Raw genomic sequence first — 19,218 nt, 5'->3', positions numbered from 1 at the left:
GTCACCACCAACTGAGGTATTATGACCTTAACAGAGTTGTAGTCCCACTAAAATGGTGTAGTTACCTCCAGATGAGGTATAGTTGCCCCATTCTAGCTGTGTAGTTACAGATCTGAGCTATATTCACTTGTAAGTGATGTATATTTGCCCCATATTGTACTATAGTCACCTCATCTAAGCTGTAGTTAACCCCATTTGAACTATAGTCATTAACAAATGGGGTGTCAATAAAAATGTGAGGGTACACATTACTGTCTTATGTGGTGGGCATCTTGGACACAGTACACGTAACAATTTGCACTTGATATATTTGCCAAGTATGTGAGATTAAACTAACTCTTGGTATATTTTTCATTATTGCCAATATTTTCTGCGATGCATTTTGATAACATGTCGAAATTACACATTCTGCAAAACACCTTAAAGAAGTTGAATGTGAAATGTTTTCATGTTTTTAAATATATACTGCATTGTCTTAAATTTGCTTATTCTATCAAGAAAGTAAATAATATGCTACATCTCAAATTATTTAACAGTATTGTGGCAGAGTACCAGTGGTAGGCACAGTTCAACTAATCATCTAACAGCTAATTAGTGACATTAACTGGCTAATTAGTGAAGCTAATTTGTTAGCAGATTAGCTTTGCAGTTAACTTTGAAAATCATTAGCAGCCCAGTTAGCTTCCACTAAATTTTTATCTCTGCTAACATTAAGTCAACTAACATTTTTTTATAATGTCCAAAAACATTTGTAAAGACAAAAATGATACACAATTGTTAATCCAATAAGTGAAATTGACATATAGCACAAAGGCCACAAGCATCACGTATTTGTTAGATTATTACAATTTTTTTCCATGTGCATTTTTATTCCTTAATACTTATTTGTTTCTGCACTGTGAATAAAATGTGTGGTAAAAGGAAGTGAATGTTTTATTTCATTTGTTCATGTAATTATTTTTCATATTAATTATTTATGCATCTGATGTTGGTATGCTGTTCTAAATGTTTTGGAGAACCTCTATATTTACACAATATATTAAAATTTCAGTTCTTTAAATCTTTTTTGCGTGGTTGGAGTAAAAAAAAAAAAAAATTTCATATAACCAAAGTTAGCGGTAGCTTCAGCTAAATGTTTTAGCACTTTATCAGTTTAGCGCTATCAGAGTTAACATTTCACTTAGCGGATTAGCAATTAGCAAAGCTAACTTTTAGGTTAGTTATGCCCACCACCGCAGGGAACATGACTACGTTCCTCTGGATTATGTTCCTGAAGTATTTCTGCAGTAAAAACGGTAGGACAAGTGGGGCAGCACCACAGCTCCTGATGGCGTTCAAAACAAGTTGAAAGGTTACAGAGTTTTAATAACCAGGCTCTTTCTCAAGATGTTCTTTGTCTTCCAACGCTGCCGCACACGGTGTGTAAACATTTACCGATGCTCCAGAAAGCTGAGTCAGTGCACGAGGGTCACACAGTCTCTGAGAACTCTCATCTGGACCTACATTCCTGTGAGCGCCGCATCATTTAAGGAAGGCAGATGGTTCAAACACCAGTAAATGAACCATTTCATATTCTTTCTTCTGTCTGAACGCTCAGAAAATCAGTCTAGTTTGATCTTTGTCTCTTTTTGGGTTGGCAAGGTTAGACCTTACTTGTGTGAAGCGCCTTGAGGCAACTTTGTTGTGATTTGGCACTATATAAATGAAAATAAATTCATATTAAAAATTGAAATTCTCGGGATTAACCAAAAAACAACTTAAAATAAAAATCTGTAAAAATATTGGAATCCTTCAAAATCTGGTGATGGTCCAAATGTGGTTCCAGGGGACACAATCATTCTGGGTGATTTGTACAACAAGACAATGGTAGATTGCTGGCTGTTGGCAGTTGTACGCACTCAAGAGCGCTGCTGTCTTCTCATCTTAAATTGGAAATTACCCTGCAAGCCATGCACATCACCTGTAGAGGACAACATAGAAAATGCAGCTTAATACATAGATTAAAATGATTTTGATTTCCAAATGAGAAATCATCAGACAAAATATAAATGGTAAAAGATTGCATTTATATAGCGCTTTCACCATCTATATCAGAAGCTCCAAGCGCTTTACAGTGATGTCTCACATTCACCCATTCACAGACACACCGATGTGAAGGTGTTGCCATGGAAAGTACTCAGTACAAACTGGGAGCAATTTGAGGTTTAAAAACCTTGACCAAAGGTCCTGAGTGATTTTTTTGGCCAGACAGGAGTTTGAACAGAGGATCTTCTGGTCTCAAGTCCACTGCGTAACCACTAGACCATCACCTCCCCACATGAAAATATCATCCTCTTGTGTACTGTTGCAAAAAAAGTGAGAACACATTTGAGTACCCTTTCTACTTTCTTGCTGTGGCATCAAAAGTAGGTAAAAAAAATAAATAAAAAAATTGTATAACCACTGAGGTGAAATATTTAAAATCTGGTGTTTGAATAGCTATACAGAGGCGGTGGTGGCACAATTCACCTGGTGGGTCCAGAACGGAGCCAGTTATTTTCTTTATACCATAAGACCAGATTTGATTTTTGTATGCATGATGTCGTCATAGTATGTGATACAAGAGCATTAACAACATTGATCTGACGGAATGCTCCTATGACAGAAGACCCAGTGAGAAAGGTTACATGCAACACGTGGAAAACTATGGATGAACAGAAGACCAACCTCCACACTGACCAAGAAGCACCTGGTAACTCAGTGTCGTGACATCAATAGAAGGAAGCTACTATCGGAGCTGGAGATCCAAAGGATACAGCAGCATGACTGAGCCGTGTTGTAGGAGAGAGTAAGGTTAAGGAAGCGGATGATACCCAAATATCCAACCCAATCTCACACCATTTAGTGATGGTATCACCTAGTTTGTGATACAGTCACGAAAACAGCCACATTTTCGTAATGGGAGCACAAATTAATTTCGTGATGGTTAGGGGAAGAACTAGAAACTGTAAAAATAAATAAATAAATAAAGACTAATTTCGTGACAGGAGCATGAAAAAGGCATGAGACTGGATTGTTATGATTATGGTTTATTACAATAAGACAGTGAATGATTTTAAAATATTATTTATGCTGACTTTTCAGCACTTTCAATTCTTGTGCATTCATGGGAAGAGGGGGTCTGGCCCACCTGGCCCTTCCTTCCTAGAACCACCAGTGCAGATGCAGTTTAGAGAAGAAAAACTAAACAAAAAGAAAAGCAATCATTCTCATAGAAGCTGCATTAGCTAATAAAATGACTCGATCCTCTGACGTCCCACACATAATTGTATCTGTGTGCACTAATTATTTTATCATCTTTACATTTATAGGTGTTGTACATCCCAGATAAAGTAAGTGGTAAGTGGGGCTGCAGGGAAATCTGTGCATGGGTTCCTATGAGTCATTTTGCCAGATGTGAACCTGGCCTTCCGAAATCTTCATCGTGAAAATCTGTCTGTTGGAAGGAGAGCCAAAATTTCAGATGGGACAACGGATCTGCTGCTGCTACCTGCCACACCCATGTCATCCCACTGAGGGGACAGAGTCCAGTGAGAACAACCAAAGGTTTCTAGTGTTTTTTGAACTCTATGGCGTATATGACCTATAATTATATTGAAGCTTTGTCGGTCATTTTCAAACAGTGCCGGATGTAAGCTATGTTTTGGTCATGGTAAAGTGCAGATATCAGTCCAGCCTTTAAAGCCACCTCCTGAACCCCTTCTTCTTTAAAAAATATATATATATTGCACTTACTTGCATTTCAGTGAGCTGATGCTCTTGCCATCAGGGGGGAAAGAAATCTGTGCATCAGCTCCTGTTATCCAGCGTATTCTCCTTCCTCCGTCTGGGCTGCATCCAGCTCAGCATACGCATGAGATGACATCACTTCTGCCCATAGTGTCTTTCTCTCCAAATCAACATAAACAGGCCAACTCTCCATTCTATTTATTTATGTTTCACAGTCACATTTAAAAATTGTTTGGCTGGATAACCACGTTGGTCATAACTCCCTCTAATAAACATAACCTACTTTAAAGTCAATGTGTCAACTAATAATTTATAACTAGCAGCTACGTTGCCAGATGGAGCTGGTTAAGGATGGTTAGTAGAGACTTCTTCATGACATCGGTTTGCTGGAATTCAAATTCCTGAATATATGTGGATATTTGGTGCGTTATACATTAAAAAGGGGCAAATATTTGTGGGTTTCCGAAATTTATGGTATGCTCCATTTTGTGTCGCATCCTTAAGAATTATTTTGTACTTTCTTCTGCATTATCTCCATTCGACAGTTTAACAGCCCCCACGAACAACCTTTGGGCCACATATGTAAAGATTTTAAACAATGCAATGATACAATGTTGTCCGATTCAGCCAGAAGTCTAAACCGCTATGCCATTTCTTTTAATAATTTTATTAAATTGTTTTAGGTATTTCATTGTACGTTTGCTGTTGTAAGTATTAACAAAAACCGCAATGTGATAATGATTGTCTAGTTGGTAAATTTACAGAATGGCTGACTGGTAATTATGCATAATTATTAATATAGTTTGGGAGGTCCTGCGAACTTTATAGCGAAAAATCACACATTTGTGAACACCGAATACATTATGCAGCTGTCACACCATGACAATTTCGGCAGCACATGGTAACAGCCCCAGTTCCACTGAGTGGTCCGGGTCAGTACGGCATGGTATGGTGTGGGTCAGAACAGTTTAGTCTGGCTTGGCTTGTGTTTCGACTACCTGCCAAACCCTTTTGTTTGGCAGGCAGAGCACATAAATATTGATGAGCACGTCATCAAGCAGGCGTACACTGTTCCACAGCTTCTCCACTCCACACGGAGGCCAAACAGAGGAATTTAACATTTTTGCAATTTTATTTTTGTCTTGGTGGATCATGGGATACGTGTAGAGTGCTGAAGAATCGGCTGATGTCTGTGGTAAACGTTGACATGAATGAATGAGGCGCTGTGACTTTCAACTTTTAAAATAAGTTAGTTGTTTTGGCACAAAGTGCCGGTGGGACTTCTTTAAAAACTCTACATTTCTTCAGCCATGACAAGGTATTAAAGTATTGTCAGATGTCCTTTCCAAAATAAGGACGCTTTATGTGGATACATTTTCATCAGGCTGTGATGATGAATCTGAATGAAATGAACACATAAGATTAAGACTTTATATTTACTCCATGTGTGAATGGTTTTAATATTTGTCACAATCGATTTGCATGAGAAGTGCAGCTTTCATAGTGGATAGCATTAATGTACTTATTTCGACTTATGCGTAACTTACAAGAAATGTGTGTTAACATTCCCATAAATTACCTACAACTTATGCTCTGCGTATGTGGGATGTATGAGCCACACGCTGGCATGTCGAAAATATTGCACACGCCCAAAATTTTTCAACATCCTCTTAACTTATATAAAACTTACCCATACTGTATTAGATGTACGCTAGCGTATGCCAGCGCTTTAAATATGCTCGTCATACAATGGCTAAATTGTCAAGGTGTGTTAGTTTTTTATTTTTAATACATTTGCAAAAAAAAAAAAAATGTTGTCATTATGGGGTGTTGTGAGTAGAATTTTGAGGGATAAAAATAATTTACTCCATTTTGAAATAAGGCTGTAACATGAAATATGGAAAAAAAACTGAAGCACTGTGAATACTGGATGCACTGTATCACAAAGTCTGCCACAATTTGATTCAATCAGGGGTCTGCGACAAATATCAGGTGACAACATATGCATATCGTCTGCCTGGTGTTAGGCTGCTACCACAGTCTGAATGTTTTGGAATGAGATGCACATGGAAAGAAAGGGTGACACTGATGTGCCGTGGGAATTTCAAAATAAAGGAATGATGATATAGATGTTTCCAGTTTGTATTGATTATACTAGATTGTTGAATTGATACATAGATCCAGTTTATCATTACATCCATAATATATACCTAATGGCTTCATTAAATGTATAATACAGTCTCTAGTATAGCATCCAATCTCGCGTATAGAGATCAGTGCTTATGCAGTAAGGAGGCTTCAGATGTACAGAGGCGGGGCTTCTGAAGGTAACACTGGGCATGCAGATTTTCAAAATTTCAGCCCGGGAAACATGGAAAGACCAACCGACTTTATTCATGTAACCAGGCATGATTACATCAGCTATACAGACATTAAGACATCCCACTGAGCTGTTAACAACTTAAGTCCCACATAAACAAAACATGACTATTATGATGACCACAACAGCCACATGCTGTAAATGTGACGCAAACACGAGTTAAGTATGTCCTGTTATGTTCTATGAAAGGTGTTGGGGCATTAATGGTGAAATCTTTCCAATCGCAGTACTGCCTGCAGTGGAATGAACATGAAATGGAAATCTTACACACATGGTTCAGTTTTGGGGTACAAGCAAAGACTAATTCAGGCAACTGTACATCAGTATTGCTCTATACTCTACCTTCACTTTTATTGTAAAATTGACCAATATCTGTTAAACATGTTCTTTATACACTTGAGATTTTTCATCTTCCATTGCACTTCTCAAAACAGCAGCTAACCATAGCACATGTAAATCCAACAGAATTATCTATTGTAGTTAAACTTTGGCAATTTTAAATAAATAAATAAACACTACAATGCCATTTTTACAAAAAAAAAAAAATAAAAATTGTTCTTTCTTATTATTGGCTAGCTCTTTGCACTCCCCCCAAAAAGAGTCTCTCTGTGTTATTGGATATATTGTAAGTAGAATGAAACAACAGCTGTAAGAGCAATTTATCTCTATGTACAGTAGATTAGAAATGCTAACAAAGACTAATCATAATACGGAGTTCCACATGGGTCTATCCTTGAACCACTGTTATTTTAGGAACTAGTACATCCTATACAGGCCCTGAGGCCCGTTGGGCTGGTGTTTATCCCCAGACAACGTAGCATGCTTCATGCTACGGTATCCAATGTACAGTATGCCACGACTCCCCCTGAACACAACACTAGTCTATCCACAAAAGTTATTTTAGATTTACATAAATTATTTGGTTTTTGATGAATTATCTCCAGTTTCTGCTGATGACACAACCTTGACCTTGCCTCATTCCACTTTAATTTATTGATGACAGAAGCCAGTTTAGGTTTAGTTATCCATGCAGATTTGTTTGCAATGAATGTAACCCGAGCAGTCCAGTCCAACCTCAAGGCGGTGAACCAGGCCACTCGTTGCCATGATGCACTAAAGCTGCACCCCAACTGGCTATCATCTAAAGACACCGTGGCAGTTGAATCCAGAGTATCTCTCAGATAAGCAAAGTAATGTGCAGCAGCGAGCTGGCAAACAGGGGCCTCTCAGTCATTCAGGTCATGGTATCCAGCAGCCTCAGTTCAACTACTCTCCTTTAGTTCCTTGAAGATTTTTCATAATCATACAACTCTTAACAACTGTCATTACATCACTGTGACATCAGTGACCCAACAGAGGATAAATGTTTAGAGTCTCTCACTGTTCCAACTAGAACTGATGAGGCTTTTTAGATGAAGAGCATAACATTTTCAAGTAACTAACCTGACTCAACCTGCTTAGATAGTGAGCAGGAGCTGAATGATTCCATACAGTACAAGTAATATGTCTCATCAAGCATCATAAAATAACTGTTCGACACAAAGTCATCCAAACTGTAGCCATGGACCCGCCAAAGAGACCTCGTAACAAAAGCAACCAGTCATCACCTTCAGTCACTGGTCAGTGTCCAAGTCTCACAACTATAGAGTAAGACGGGTAACACCAGGATCTCAAAGACTTGGACTTTGGTTCTCCTGCAAAGACACTCTGTCCAGCAACCTCAAGACTCTACAAGGTCTTCTCAGGAGTCTCTCAAAAGATGAGATCCCAGACACATGAATGTCACTGCTGAGATAAATGAATGTCTTTAAGTCAATAAACCTTTCTTAGTTAACAAAGGCACCTACACTGCTGGATTCCACAACTACATTCCCAAGTACCAGGTAATATCCAAGATTTCAGACCTCACAATAATAGTCACATGCTACACGAGACATCTGACCAGTTCCCACAAATCCATCATACCATTACATGGTTTCTGCAAAGTCAAATTTTGTCAAGTTTTGTTAACCATATTATTGTGACCTGATAGTGACTCCAACACAATGTTCGGTTTTAACGCCTTCAGTTCTGGGCACAAATATGTATGTGCAGATCTGCTGAATAACAACAAGGGGAATATTTGGTTGATCTACAACATGACAGTAATGAACAGTTTCCTAGAGCTCTGTATCCATTAACAAATGTTGGACTTTCTCATATGTTTTGCTCTGGCATTTAAATGCATTTTATTACATTACATATATTACTATAATAAAATACCAAATACTCTCAGAAAGAAGAAGCTATGTTGGACCAACAAGGCTTTTTTCAGCAGTAAAACAGAAGACATACCAACATCAGTTTAGACTAATCGAGTGAGAAGCTGCTGGTTGTCAAAAATATGAAAATGTCCGAATTTGTACGGGTTGGCAGTGTTCAAATGGAAACCAAAGGGGCAGTGTTGTAAAACATTTCTAACGTCTGGAATTCTGGTATTTACTTTGTTAAATAAAAGGTATAGCAGACAAGAGTGTAAGATCAGTGTAAAATCTGTAAGAACACAGAAGTATTCAAATAAGTTGTTGGTTTAGATCTAACATGTTCTGTTCAATCCTTAAACAAAATTACATTTCAAGATCAACACGTCTCAATTCATGATAGCAGATATTTTCTTACATAAAGAAGCAAAACACATAATCCACATAATTTTTTTAAATGACATTCCGCTATAATCAGATTCATTATTTTTTTTTCCCTTTTTTGGCCAAACCCGTTTAATTTGAACTAAATGACTGAAGAATTAGTACTGACAAAGAAAACTGCATTTTATATGTTTAAAGCTCTGCAACAAATAATGTAAACAATAATTCAGCATGTTTCTTACACAAATGAACCCTGGTGTGATGCTTTTGTTGTTTGAGCCCATTGCTGCAGACACTATTGTAATGATTATTACAATAGTGGGTGCAAATGTGTTGCAAAATGTAATGCCACTAATGGAAAGAGATTAGTGGCATTAGTGGAATCCCTCTTCCCCACTTTAGCCAGATATAAGTATGGCTAAAGTAGGTTAAATTGCATGGGAAACTCAACCATTATTTGTATAATTATTACCACAGTAGTAAAGTTTACTGTGCATTTGTGCCCAATATTGTCACAGTTATTACAACGGTTAAGTGGTTGAGTTTCCCAGGCAATTTTACCTGCTTTTGTAGTAATTATTACAATATTGGTGGAGTTTTCTGTGCAACCTCAGCCTGCAGTTGCAATAATTAAGATAACAGTAGTTGAGTTTGTCATGCATTTGCACCCACTGTTGTAATAATTATGATAATAGCGGTTAAGTCTGCTATGTAATTTTAGCATACTATTGTAAGTGTTACTGCAAAGTGGTTGAGTTTCCCCATACATTCGCGCCCATCGTTGTAATGGTTGGACTTGCTGTGCAATTTCGCCTGCTCTTGTAATTACTATAATAATAGCAGTTGAGTTTGTCATGCACGTGTACTCACATAATTATTATTAGAAAAGTGATTAACTGATTAAGACTCTGTAAAAAGACTGCTATATTCATGGAGAGGCATTAGATTAATTCCTAACATTTCAGAGTATTGGTTGCGTTAACTTCGCATTCGCGCCTACTACTGTAATAATTACTATGATAATTAATGTTATTACAATAGCAATTACAACAGCCCATTTATCAGTGATTCTATTAATCCACATCTGTGTTAATCAATTTAAAATGCATTTATATTTTAGCTATGTGCAGTCACTTGAAAATAATCAAAAATTATTTTTTTTTTTACTGTTGTAGCACGTCTAGGTTTGTGCATGTTGTGCTGTCCGTCCATGTTATTCATGATGCTGGGGGAATATTTCATTCTTTGACAAGTTATGAGTGTGATCGCCTTTGTCCTGTTGGAGTCAGTGCTGCAATACTGGTATCTATACTGATAAGTTGTGAATTAACTCTTCCAAAGGCTGTATGTAAAGTGTTACGCGTCATATGAAATTCACGCTTAACAGCATTTTGACTATGTGCAAATATATGTCCTGCTAAAACATGTCTACATTTTGAATTTATCAGAGTAACTTACCACAATAAGCAGCACAGTGCTAGAAATGTAATTTTAATAACCACTCTTATTAACACTTAAATTTGTAGGTCATTTCAGAAATGCAGTTTCTTCTATCTATGCTGTTGATATAGAGTCCCAGCACTGTTTTGCACCTTTTATGCAGTTCCTCTTTCTACTGCAAACTGTGCAAGATCGGGTCAAACTTCCTGCAGTTTCAGCACATTACATTACCAGTCAAACGTTTGGACACACTTTCTTCACTGGGGAAAGTGTGTCCAGCTGTTTGTTCTTATGGGGTCGAGCACATGAATCTGGCACCTGCAGGATCCTGTCACAAGATGCAGTTACATGCAATGTGATAAGTTTCAAATATTCCAAAAACAGTCTTTTGTAACATGCACATGCATGACCTCTGGTTTGAAAATACCCTGCTGCGGTGTTTCGGGTCATACCTGATTCATTCAATCATTTTACTTACAACGTCCATTCCTGAGGGCTCAGCTATACTGTGTATTTAAGGTTGGAGGTGCAACAGTGTGAGTTATGCAGTGTCTCTCGCCTGAACTTGTCCCTATGCCATACACTGTGATTACATATATACAAATAGGCAAACAGCAGAGTGCATGTTGTCAAATGTCTCTAGGCGGTTGCGTCCAGTGAGTCTTAATGAACAAATTGCATCTTCAAACAAAGAATTGTACAAAACGCTCCTCTCAGCATCTTGGGTTAGCAGTATGCAGTCTCATCCTGCTGTCCGCGGCGCTCAACAACACGGCAACAAAAGACGTCGCGCGACGCCTTATTTTAAATGTTGACATTGAGGATCAATTTAAGCAATTACAAAAAAATAAATAAAAATGCGCATTACTTCAGTACCATTTCATCCTCTTGGAATAGAGCACTGCTACATTTACAAAGTGCACAGAATGAAGCTTCTTCACCGAGGTGTGAGTTCCTCCTGGTCTTGTGAGGGCAGGAGCAGAAAGTAGACCTGGAGAAGTGGAAAATGGAAGATAAAAGAACGTTAAAAACAAATGCACTCATAATTGGCCTTCTGTTGAAAGAGCCAAGTTCAGATTTATGGGTGTTTATAAGCTGGATGTGGAGTCTCCATTATTCTTCCCCATCTGACTGCTGCTGGCCAGCAGGAATGCCAGAGTTCATGTGATTAATGTTGACGACGTGGGTGGAAATGACGCGCGATCCAAAACCAGATGAAACAGCTGTGGTTTCCAGTAAACTAGCAGATTATTATTGTGTGTCTGAAGCCAAGATTTACAGGGTGGGTTTTGGGATCATTGTGTTTTTAGGGAATTGAGCTCTTAGAAAATCATGCAAAAGGAACATCACACAAATCTGCCTCACAGCATTTTCCACTTACATCTAGTCCTCACAAACAAATGAGCAGTAAACGGTGAATTTATTTTGCGTGGACAGATGCGCATACACAAAAACAAGAAATAAACAATTGATTACATGAATCATTCCCGAATGTAAGAATTCCAGGGCCTACTATGAAAACATACATACACACACATACACACACACACACACATATACATATATATATATATACATATATATATATATATATATACACACACACATATATATACACACACACACACACACTACTGTGTAAAGGTTTTAGGCATTCCAGAGTTATAATACAAGTAGTGTTTGATGCCCTCACTCCCTTTTAGATTGGCATGCCAACAATTTTATTCCATAATAATAACAATAATGACATTAATAATAATAATTTCTTTGTAACTGTACTGGCCGTTAGAATACAACATAAACACAGTTGTAAATGATCATGCAATGTTAAACTAATTTTAAGTTACCTTATCCTTAAAATAGTTTTAAGGTCCTGTGACTTATATACCTAAAAAAAAAAAAAAACACGTATATAGAACCCAATTGTCATGTCAAACATCATTAAAGTTGAAATTACATTACACATTTCATCGATATAATAAAAGCCAAGTGGCTTCTGTGTACGAGTATGCATGCGTATGTGTGTATGACTTCATTCTGAGAAACAGGGGAGAGCTGACATTTGCCATTTGGTATGTTTATGTATTTTGGGTCAAGGATGAACGCCGCGAAAATGGTAAGTTGATAGTACTGATATTTTTAAAGAAATCACATATATTAAGTAAAAACAATGAACAACGGAAGTTGATAATTCAATTCTGGACTCGTGCCATTGCAGCAGGGAGCGGTAAATCCTCTGTATCTTAAAAGCCAAGGGGCCTCTGTGTACTTGTGTGTGTAACTTTTATAACGGAGAAACTGGGGAGAGCTGACATTTGCCATCTGGTATGCTTATGCATTTTGGGTCATGGATGAACACCGTCAAAATGGAACATTGATAAGACTAATATTTTTGGAAAAACTACGTATATGAGCTAACAACAGTGAACAATGGACGTTGATAATTACACTCTGGACTCACGCGCCATTCCAAATCATTACACAAACTTTGCATAATTTATTACCACTCTTGAAAAATGTCAGCTACCTATTTTATAAGCACTACTCTACGGAGAGCCCTTGGATCCCCAAGGGTAACGCACTAGTTTAATTATTAATATTTATCAGGTTTTTATTTTTTTTAGTGCTTTAATGAAACTTTAAAATGTGCCTAAAACTTTTGCGCAGTACTGTATACATAGCAATACAGCAATCAGATTGTTAGCAGTCAATGCATTAAGAGCTGGGACCATTGGGAGCACCACACTGCTACAGTATTTCGATGAAGGACACAAGTGAGAGGTTCTTAGCAAAAAAAAAAAAAAAAAAAAAAAGCATCTGCACACGAAGCCTCAGTCAGCGAGCAGTTATTCTCTGCAGCAGCCACCAAAGCTACCTAAGGTGAAGCATTGTATTTTTTAATTAGCATTTACTTAACATATATCAGTGTACATGCATCAGGAACCCACATATGTAAGGCATATCTAAATATCGTGCTGTATAAATCATAGAAAAGTTTCTCTTGACTTTAGGTCCAGGTTTTGATGCTTTATGATGTAATCCCTTTCTGCTGTCTGACAATAGCAACATGCCAACCTACGGTGTAGCCAGGAGTGTGCCAATATCACCTAAATCTAAACATAAAAATCTTAGCTGTTGAGTTTGCTGCTGTCATGCATGAAAGCAGTGCATGACACTGTGGAAGGCATCATATTCAATGGTGAGCCCTGCAGAGGAGCAGGTGTTATGCTGAGTTCTGCCTGTCTGCTGAAAACTGCATGCGCCTCGCAGGAATGCGCAAAGTGAGCATGCCTCACACTTCACATGCACGCTCTGCCACAATAGGAAATGTGACTTTTTTCAAACAAACAGGTAGATATCAAATATTTTCAGGACAAAGTGGGGCTTGAAAACAATTTAACCTAAGCATGAAATTTCCCAGAATATCTGAAGTCTATAGTTTAGAAATGCCTGGAGTTACGAGACAGAGGAACATTTTTTGTTCCGTTCCGTTTGAAAATTTGTGACGGCAAGCGTTTTAGGTACTTTAGACAGTGAAAAGTTTTGCACAATTCTGATTCACTCAATTAAGATTCATGAAATAATAAGCACTGATGTCAGATTTTTTTTTTTTGTCTACTCGCTTCTGAGCGGATTAAAGCTGTGAAGTAATGAATCTCTTCTTTTAGTTTAGGTCATAATTAAATGGTTCACATTGAAATGGTCCAAACAAAGTGGGCCAAATATATTTTAAACCATTTGATTCATGTATCTAAAGAAATAAATTCATAATATGAATGACAGGTTTCATCACAGTCATTCCTTCCAGGGGCGGGATGAGAACATTTTTGACTGGGGTGGGCATTTAAATAACGTAAAACCGTAAATTACGATGCCACATAGTAAGTAAGTAAGATTTATTTATATAGCACCTTTCAAGATAGAAATCACAAAGTGCTTCACATAAGAACAAAGAAATAAAAAGCAGCAGAAACATAAAACCATAAAAAAAAACTAGGTAAAAGCCAGCCTATACAAAAGGGTCTTTAGCTTCACTTTAAATGTTTCAACAGAGTCCACAGAGCATAGGTCCAAAGGCAGTGCATTCCACATTTTAGGTGCCACCACCTCGAAAGCACAGTCTCCCCTGGTCTTCAGTCTTGTCCTAGGCACAACCAATAGGCCCAGGTCCGAAGACCTCACAGACCTACTTGTCACATATGGATGTAATAGTTCGGTGATATAAGTTTGCATTTGACCATGCAGAGCTCTAAAAGTCAGTACTAGAATTTTAAATTGGAGTCTGAAATGGATGGGGAGCCAGTGCAAGGAGGAGAGGATTAGGGTTATATGTGACCTCTTTGATGACCTCGTCAGCAGCCTTGCAGTCGCATTCTGAACCGTTTGTAGGCGGTCCAAAGAGGACTTGCTAAGGCTAAAAAATAGTGAGTTACAGTAATCCAAACGTGATGACACAAATGCATGAATGATCATCTCCATCTCCGCCCGAGGCACAATGCTGCGCAGACGGACAATATTGCGCAAATGGAAAAAACAAGACTGTGCCAGGCGGGTAACATACGCGTCAAAATTGAGGGAGTGATCGAACGTAACACCCATGTTCCTCACTGCTGAGCGAACAAAAGGGGCCAGAGAACCAAGATTCCCAACCACAGTGGGAACAAACTTGTCAGGGGCACAAACAAGGACCTCAGTTTTTGCTATATTTAAGGACAAAAAGTTGGCTGCCATCCAGTCATCAATAACCTCAACACAGCTCTGAAGAGCAGATACCCTAGAGACCGTTTGAGGAGTGAATGAAATATACAGCTGGATGTCATCCGCATAACAGTGGTAGGAGACATCTTTAAAACTGCTCAAGACATGACCAAGTGGGAGCAAATATAGAGCAAACAATATAGGTCCCAGAACAGAACCTTGAGGCACACCACAGGATAGCATGGCAGAGGAGGACATAAATTTACCAGCAGCAACAGCGAAAGTCCTGTGTGAAAGATAAGACAAAAACCAGTCCAGAGCAGACCCAGAAATTCCCACCGAAGTCCTTAGTCTCTCAACTAAGACTCCATGATCCACCGTGTCAAAAGCTGCAGAGAGATCCAAAAGGACAAGTACAGAATATTCACCTCCATCTCTGCGCATTAAAATATCGTTTGAAACTCTGAGAAGGGCAGTTTCTGTAGAGTGCAAGTGACGGAACCCAGACTGGAATTTATCAAGAATATTATGTTCAGCTAAAACCTCATTAAGCTGTTTGGCCACCACTTTCTCTAAGACTTTGGAAATAAAAGGCAACTTTGAAATTGGTCTAAAATTTTGAAGGAGTGAAGGATCAGCATTAGGCTTTTTTAAAAGAGGGTGAATATGCCAAGTGCCAAGTAATAATAAACTGTACATTATTATTAACCATGGCAAAGCTGTTTTGCCATCCTCAACAGTCCAACAGCTGAATATTCCAAAACCTCTCAGCGGTCACAGTTGTTGGTGCTTAAAATAAGCTTCAGCACTAAGAAGCTGTGCTCTCAACTCCAGCTGTTAAAGGGAAAGGCTGTAGCTATTGTAACAGTGCCATATCTTTGTGGCTCTGGATGCACCAACAAAAAGCTGATCCAAGGTCCTCCTTCAAACCAAGCGATTTAATTCAGTGTGAGCTAAAATGGCAAAAAGATTCATGACTGCATTGGATTCCTATGGTGAAGCAATATTCAGCAGAACTTGGCATCAGTTCTGCCAACATCTGCTTCTCTCTTTTTATTTTTAGTCAAGATGACTGTTACATATACGGAAACAGAAGCAGTGGATACATTTTCAGGCACCCGCTTGTTGTTTTTTTTTTTTTTTTTTAAACACAAGATGACTGTTACATCTATGAAATTCACAAAATTACCTCAAAACACATCAAATTATAATGTGATTAACTCCATTTAATCCTAAAGTGTCTGCAGAGGAAAAACAAGCAGAGGATACATTTTCCGGCAACCCACATTTTGCAGCTGCCAAGAACAGTTTATCAATAAAATAATATGGACAGTCTATGTTAATAGGCTCTGAATGCAGTTTTATATAAAGATCTTTAAGTAAGAGTAAAAACGTATGTGACATTCAATTCAATGACTTCAATTTAGTGCTCCATAGGAATCACAGATTTATCTTTAACCATTTCCTGGAAATAATCTTTCTATATCTACAGAAATAACCTCACGGATTTGGCTCTGTATGTGCTCAAGCCGCCACCTCACTCGACGTAAAGCCGTGTTATTACAGACACAGGTGAACCCCGTTAACTCGCGCAAGTTGGGGTTCACAAAATGGGACTATGAGTTATCTGAAACTGCGAGTTAATGAGGTTGAATGAGAAGAAGAAGAAGAAAAAAAACCTTAACATCAGCTTATCTTGCCATATTACAATAGTTTTGAACTTTCTGAATGGTGACGATTTCTTCATCTGGAGTGGGTTTGGGATCTTCTTCTTGCTCCTCGGGCTGCTACACTTCAGCGATGAGGGCTTCGTCAGTGCGGACGATTCTGGACAATTTTTCGTTTATGGATCTGGATGTGACCATCCCTTTTTGATCCTTCCCATCGGTTCTGATTGGGCAAGAACTTACACACGCAGCCACCCCTCGTGCCCGAGGCACGCAACCACCCCTCGCAAAAACGGTCTAATCAAAACTGGCGTTTATAAAGTAGTCTAAATGTTTGAGTCCCATAAATCGACTGTAAGTAAAGCCGAAGTTAAAGGGGTTTACCTGTATTTGTAATAAAATGCTCACAAAGGCGCCATTTGCTAATGGCAGCATTAGCCGTTAGCATTGTGCTATGTCATGGTAGCCACTGCAAAACGATGACATTGTTTCAAGACATGTAAACTACTAAATACAACATGAAACACTGCTTTAAGATGCTCCCCGACAGTCTGAAAATAAACTCAGCACTTATAAATAAAAATAGAACTACAACTTGTTCGTGTGTTTATCGGCAGATCGCTAACCACCTTTAGGGGTGCATTCCACCACCTAGTATCGCCATTCTGGTAATGGAGCAGTGCAGTCTCGTTTGAACCCCCGCATGATATCATGGGATTTGACCTCTTCTGGGGACAGCCTGCCATTGCGCAACATAAACACGGCATCACTTCACACGGAAAGATGGTGCACTGTTTTGTTTTCAGCTGCAATCACCGAAGCAGTCGCAAAAAGTGCAGTTTTTTTTCGGTTCCCAGTGGAGAAGGGAAGATGAGGCAAACAGGAGACATCGTGTCGGTAAGTGTTAGCCTACACACCTCGCTAGAGCAGCTGCGTTCTCTCTCCTGCACAACCGCCTCGACATGTTTGAGCTCCGGGTCATAAACAAACTGCAACACATGTCCGCTGTCCACTGCATCGTCACCTTTTCTTTGCATTTTCACTTTGTATGCTATGTAATTTGCGCAAAAACTCAGAGAAAGTGCCATGTTTCTGATGGGGACATAGGAGGGCTGCCCCCGGATGTAGGATAACTGCGTGATATCTGTTATATTTTAACCCTTTAGCCCCCACCCTCAAACGAGACTGCGCTCAATTTTAATTTATATAGCACCAAATCACAACAGAGTTGCCTCAAGGCATTTCACACAAGTAAGGTCTAACCTTACCAACCCCCAGAGCAACAGTAGTAAGGAAAAACTCCCTCTGAGGAAGAAACCTCAAGCAGACCAGATTCAAAAGGGTGACCCTCTGCTTGGGCCATGCTACAAACATAAATGACAGAACAATTCACAAAACAAATATATATTATTATTCGTTATTCTAAGTCAATACAATACAGAACGTCAAACAATACAATGAAAAATAAAATAATTTAACGTACTGCAAATACCTTAACACTATTACAAAACAGCATAAGTTGAAATGTTTCTGCAACTTTTTTCCTACATCTCAAACAAACATAAAAGTCCAATTTTTACAGGACATAACCAACAAGTATTTCTGTTACTATATAAGAATTTTGATCTTTGCCTGTGATCTTGACTTTTACCCATTTTTTTTTTTTTTTTTTTTTGTAACTTAGCTGACCCTCAATTACTGCATTAAGTTTGAACTGGACCAAAACTCTTCCCCCTATTTTGTTCACAAATGGCAGGACACACAGGACAGAAAACAATTCCCCCACATTCAAGGCTAAATATGCAACCTGTATCTCAAAGTGCTCTGGTCTCTGCCTCAATCTTCCTCTCTCCATGAAGGCTGTCAGGGTCAGCCGGGACCACAGTCTGTCTCACTGCAATCTCAGGGCCTCCACCATAGATGCCCAGCAGGTACTGCCACGTCTCCTCTGAGATCTGACCGTAGTCAGCACCTGAGACCAGACACAAAAATGAGGTCAGTCCACACTTACAAGAGAAACCAGGACACTGTTCACACCATTTCCACATTTTCAAACAGATATAGGCACTACCTTGCTTTAGCTGTATGTGACCTCCTTTCATAACCCCAATTTTGCTGTTATCAATGGGACCGGGAGGCTCTGAGGACAGACAATGATTTATTTTAATTAGGAGAAAGACTTTTGTTGTTAAATTTGTAGAACTGCAGCCTCATACCATTATCTTTCCCTTTAACGAAGCCCTCCCACTCTCTGAACCACTGCATGGTGATGCACAGGATCACTGTCGGAGCCTCTTCGGCCTGAAATTCTTTGTTTAGCTATAAAAACAGAGACCACCTTATCGGACACCCGACCAAAGACAAAACCACAAAACGCATTTTACTGCCCACATTCAGGACTTTACCTTGATGAAAGTGTCTATTTCGGTTTTCCGGCGTTTAGCCAGAGCTTCGATCTCCACCTGGCAGATTGCACACATATACAGGTGGTTGACTGCAGGACCGCCTCCAAAACTGAGGACAGAAATACACCAATAACACATTACATTCCATCATTCAGTTTGTAATTCTGCACATTAGGCTAGTAAGTTCTAACTGGTGGTGGACACAGTGCAGCTCATCACCCAGGGGTGCCCAAAAG

General features: G+C 38.8%; 1 protein-coding gene across 1 annotated transcript in view; it reads right to left on the bottom strand.

The window, feature by feature from the left end:
* Nucleotides 1-6,143: 6,143 nt before the first annotated feature.
* The window catches only part of usp20 (ubiquitin specific peptidase 20), a 49,550-nt gene continuing 36,475 nt past the window's right edge, over nucleotides 6,144-19,218 (bottom strand). Inside the window, exons 21-25 of the mRNA XM_034191541.1 lie at nucleotides 18,983-19,091; nucleotides 18,794-18,896; nucleotides 18,649-18,717; nucleotides 18,385-18,549; nucleotides 6,144-11,203 (exon numbers count right to left, since the gene is read on the bottom strand). Coding sequence (XP_034047432.1) covers nucleotides 18,392-18,549; nucleotides 18,649-18,717; nucleotides 18,794-18,896; nucleotides 18,983-19,091 — 439 coding nt within the window. The 3' untranslated portion in view covers nucleotides 6,144-11,203; nucleotides 18,385-18,391. The remainder of the gene's footprint in view (nucleotides 11,204-18,384; nucleotides 18,550-18,648; nucleotides 18,718-18,793; nucleotides 18,897-18,982; nucleotides 19,092-19,218) is intronic.

This window comes from Thalassophryne amazonica, chromosome 17 (assembly GCF_902500255.1).
Source record: "Thalassophryne amazonica chromosome 17, fThaAma1.1, whole genome shotgun sequence".
Classification (NCBI taxonomy): domain Eukaryota; kingdom Metazoa; phylum Chordata; class Actinopteri; order Batrachoidiformes; family Batrachoididae; genus Thalassophryne; species Thalassophryne amazonica.
The sequence above is the reverse complement of the archived record's forward strand: the minus strand, read 5'-3'. Positions and strand labels throughout refer to the sequence as shown.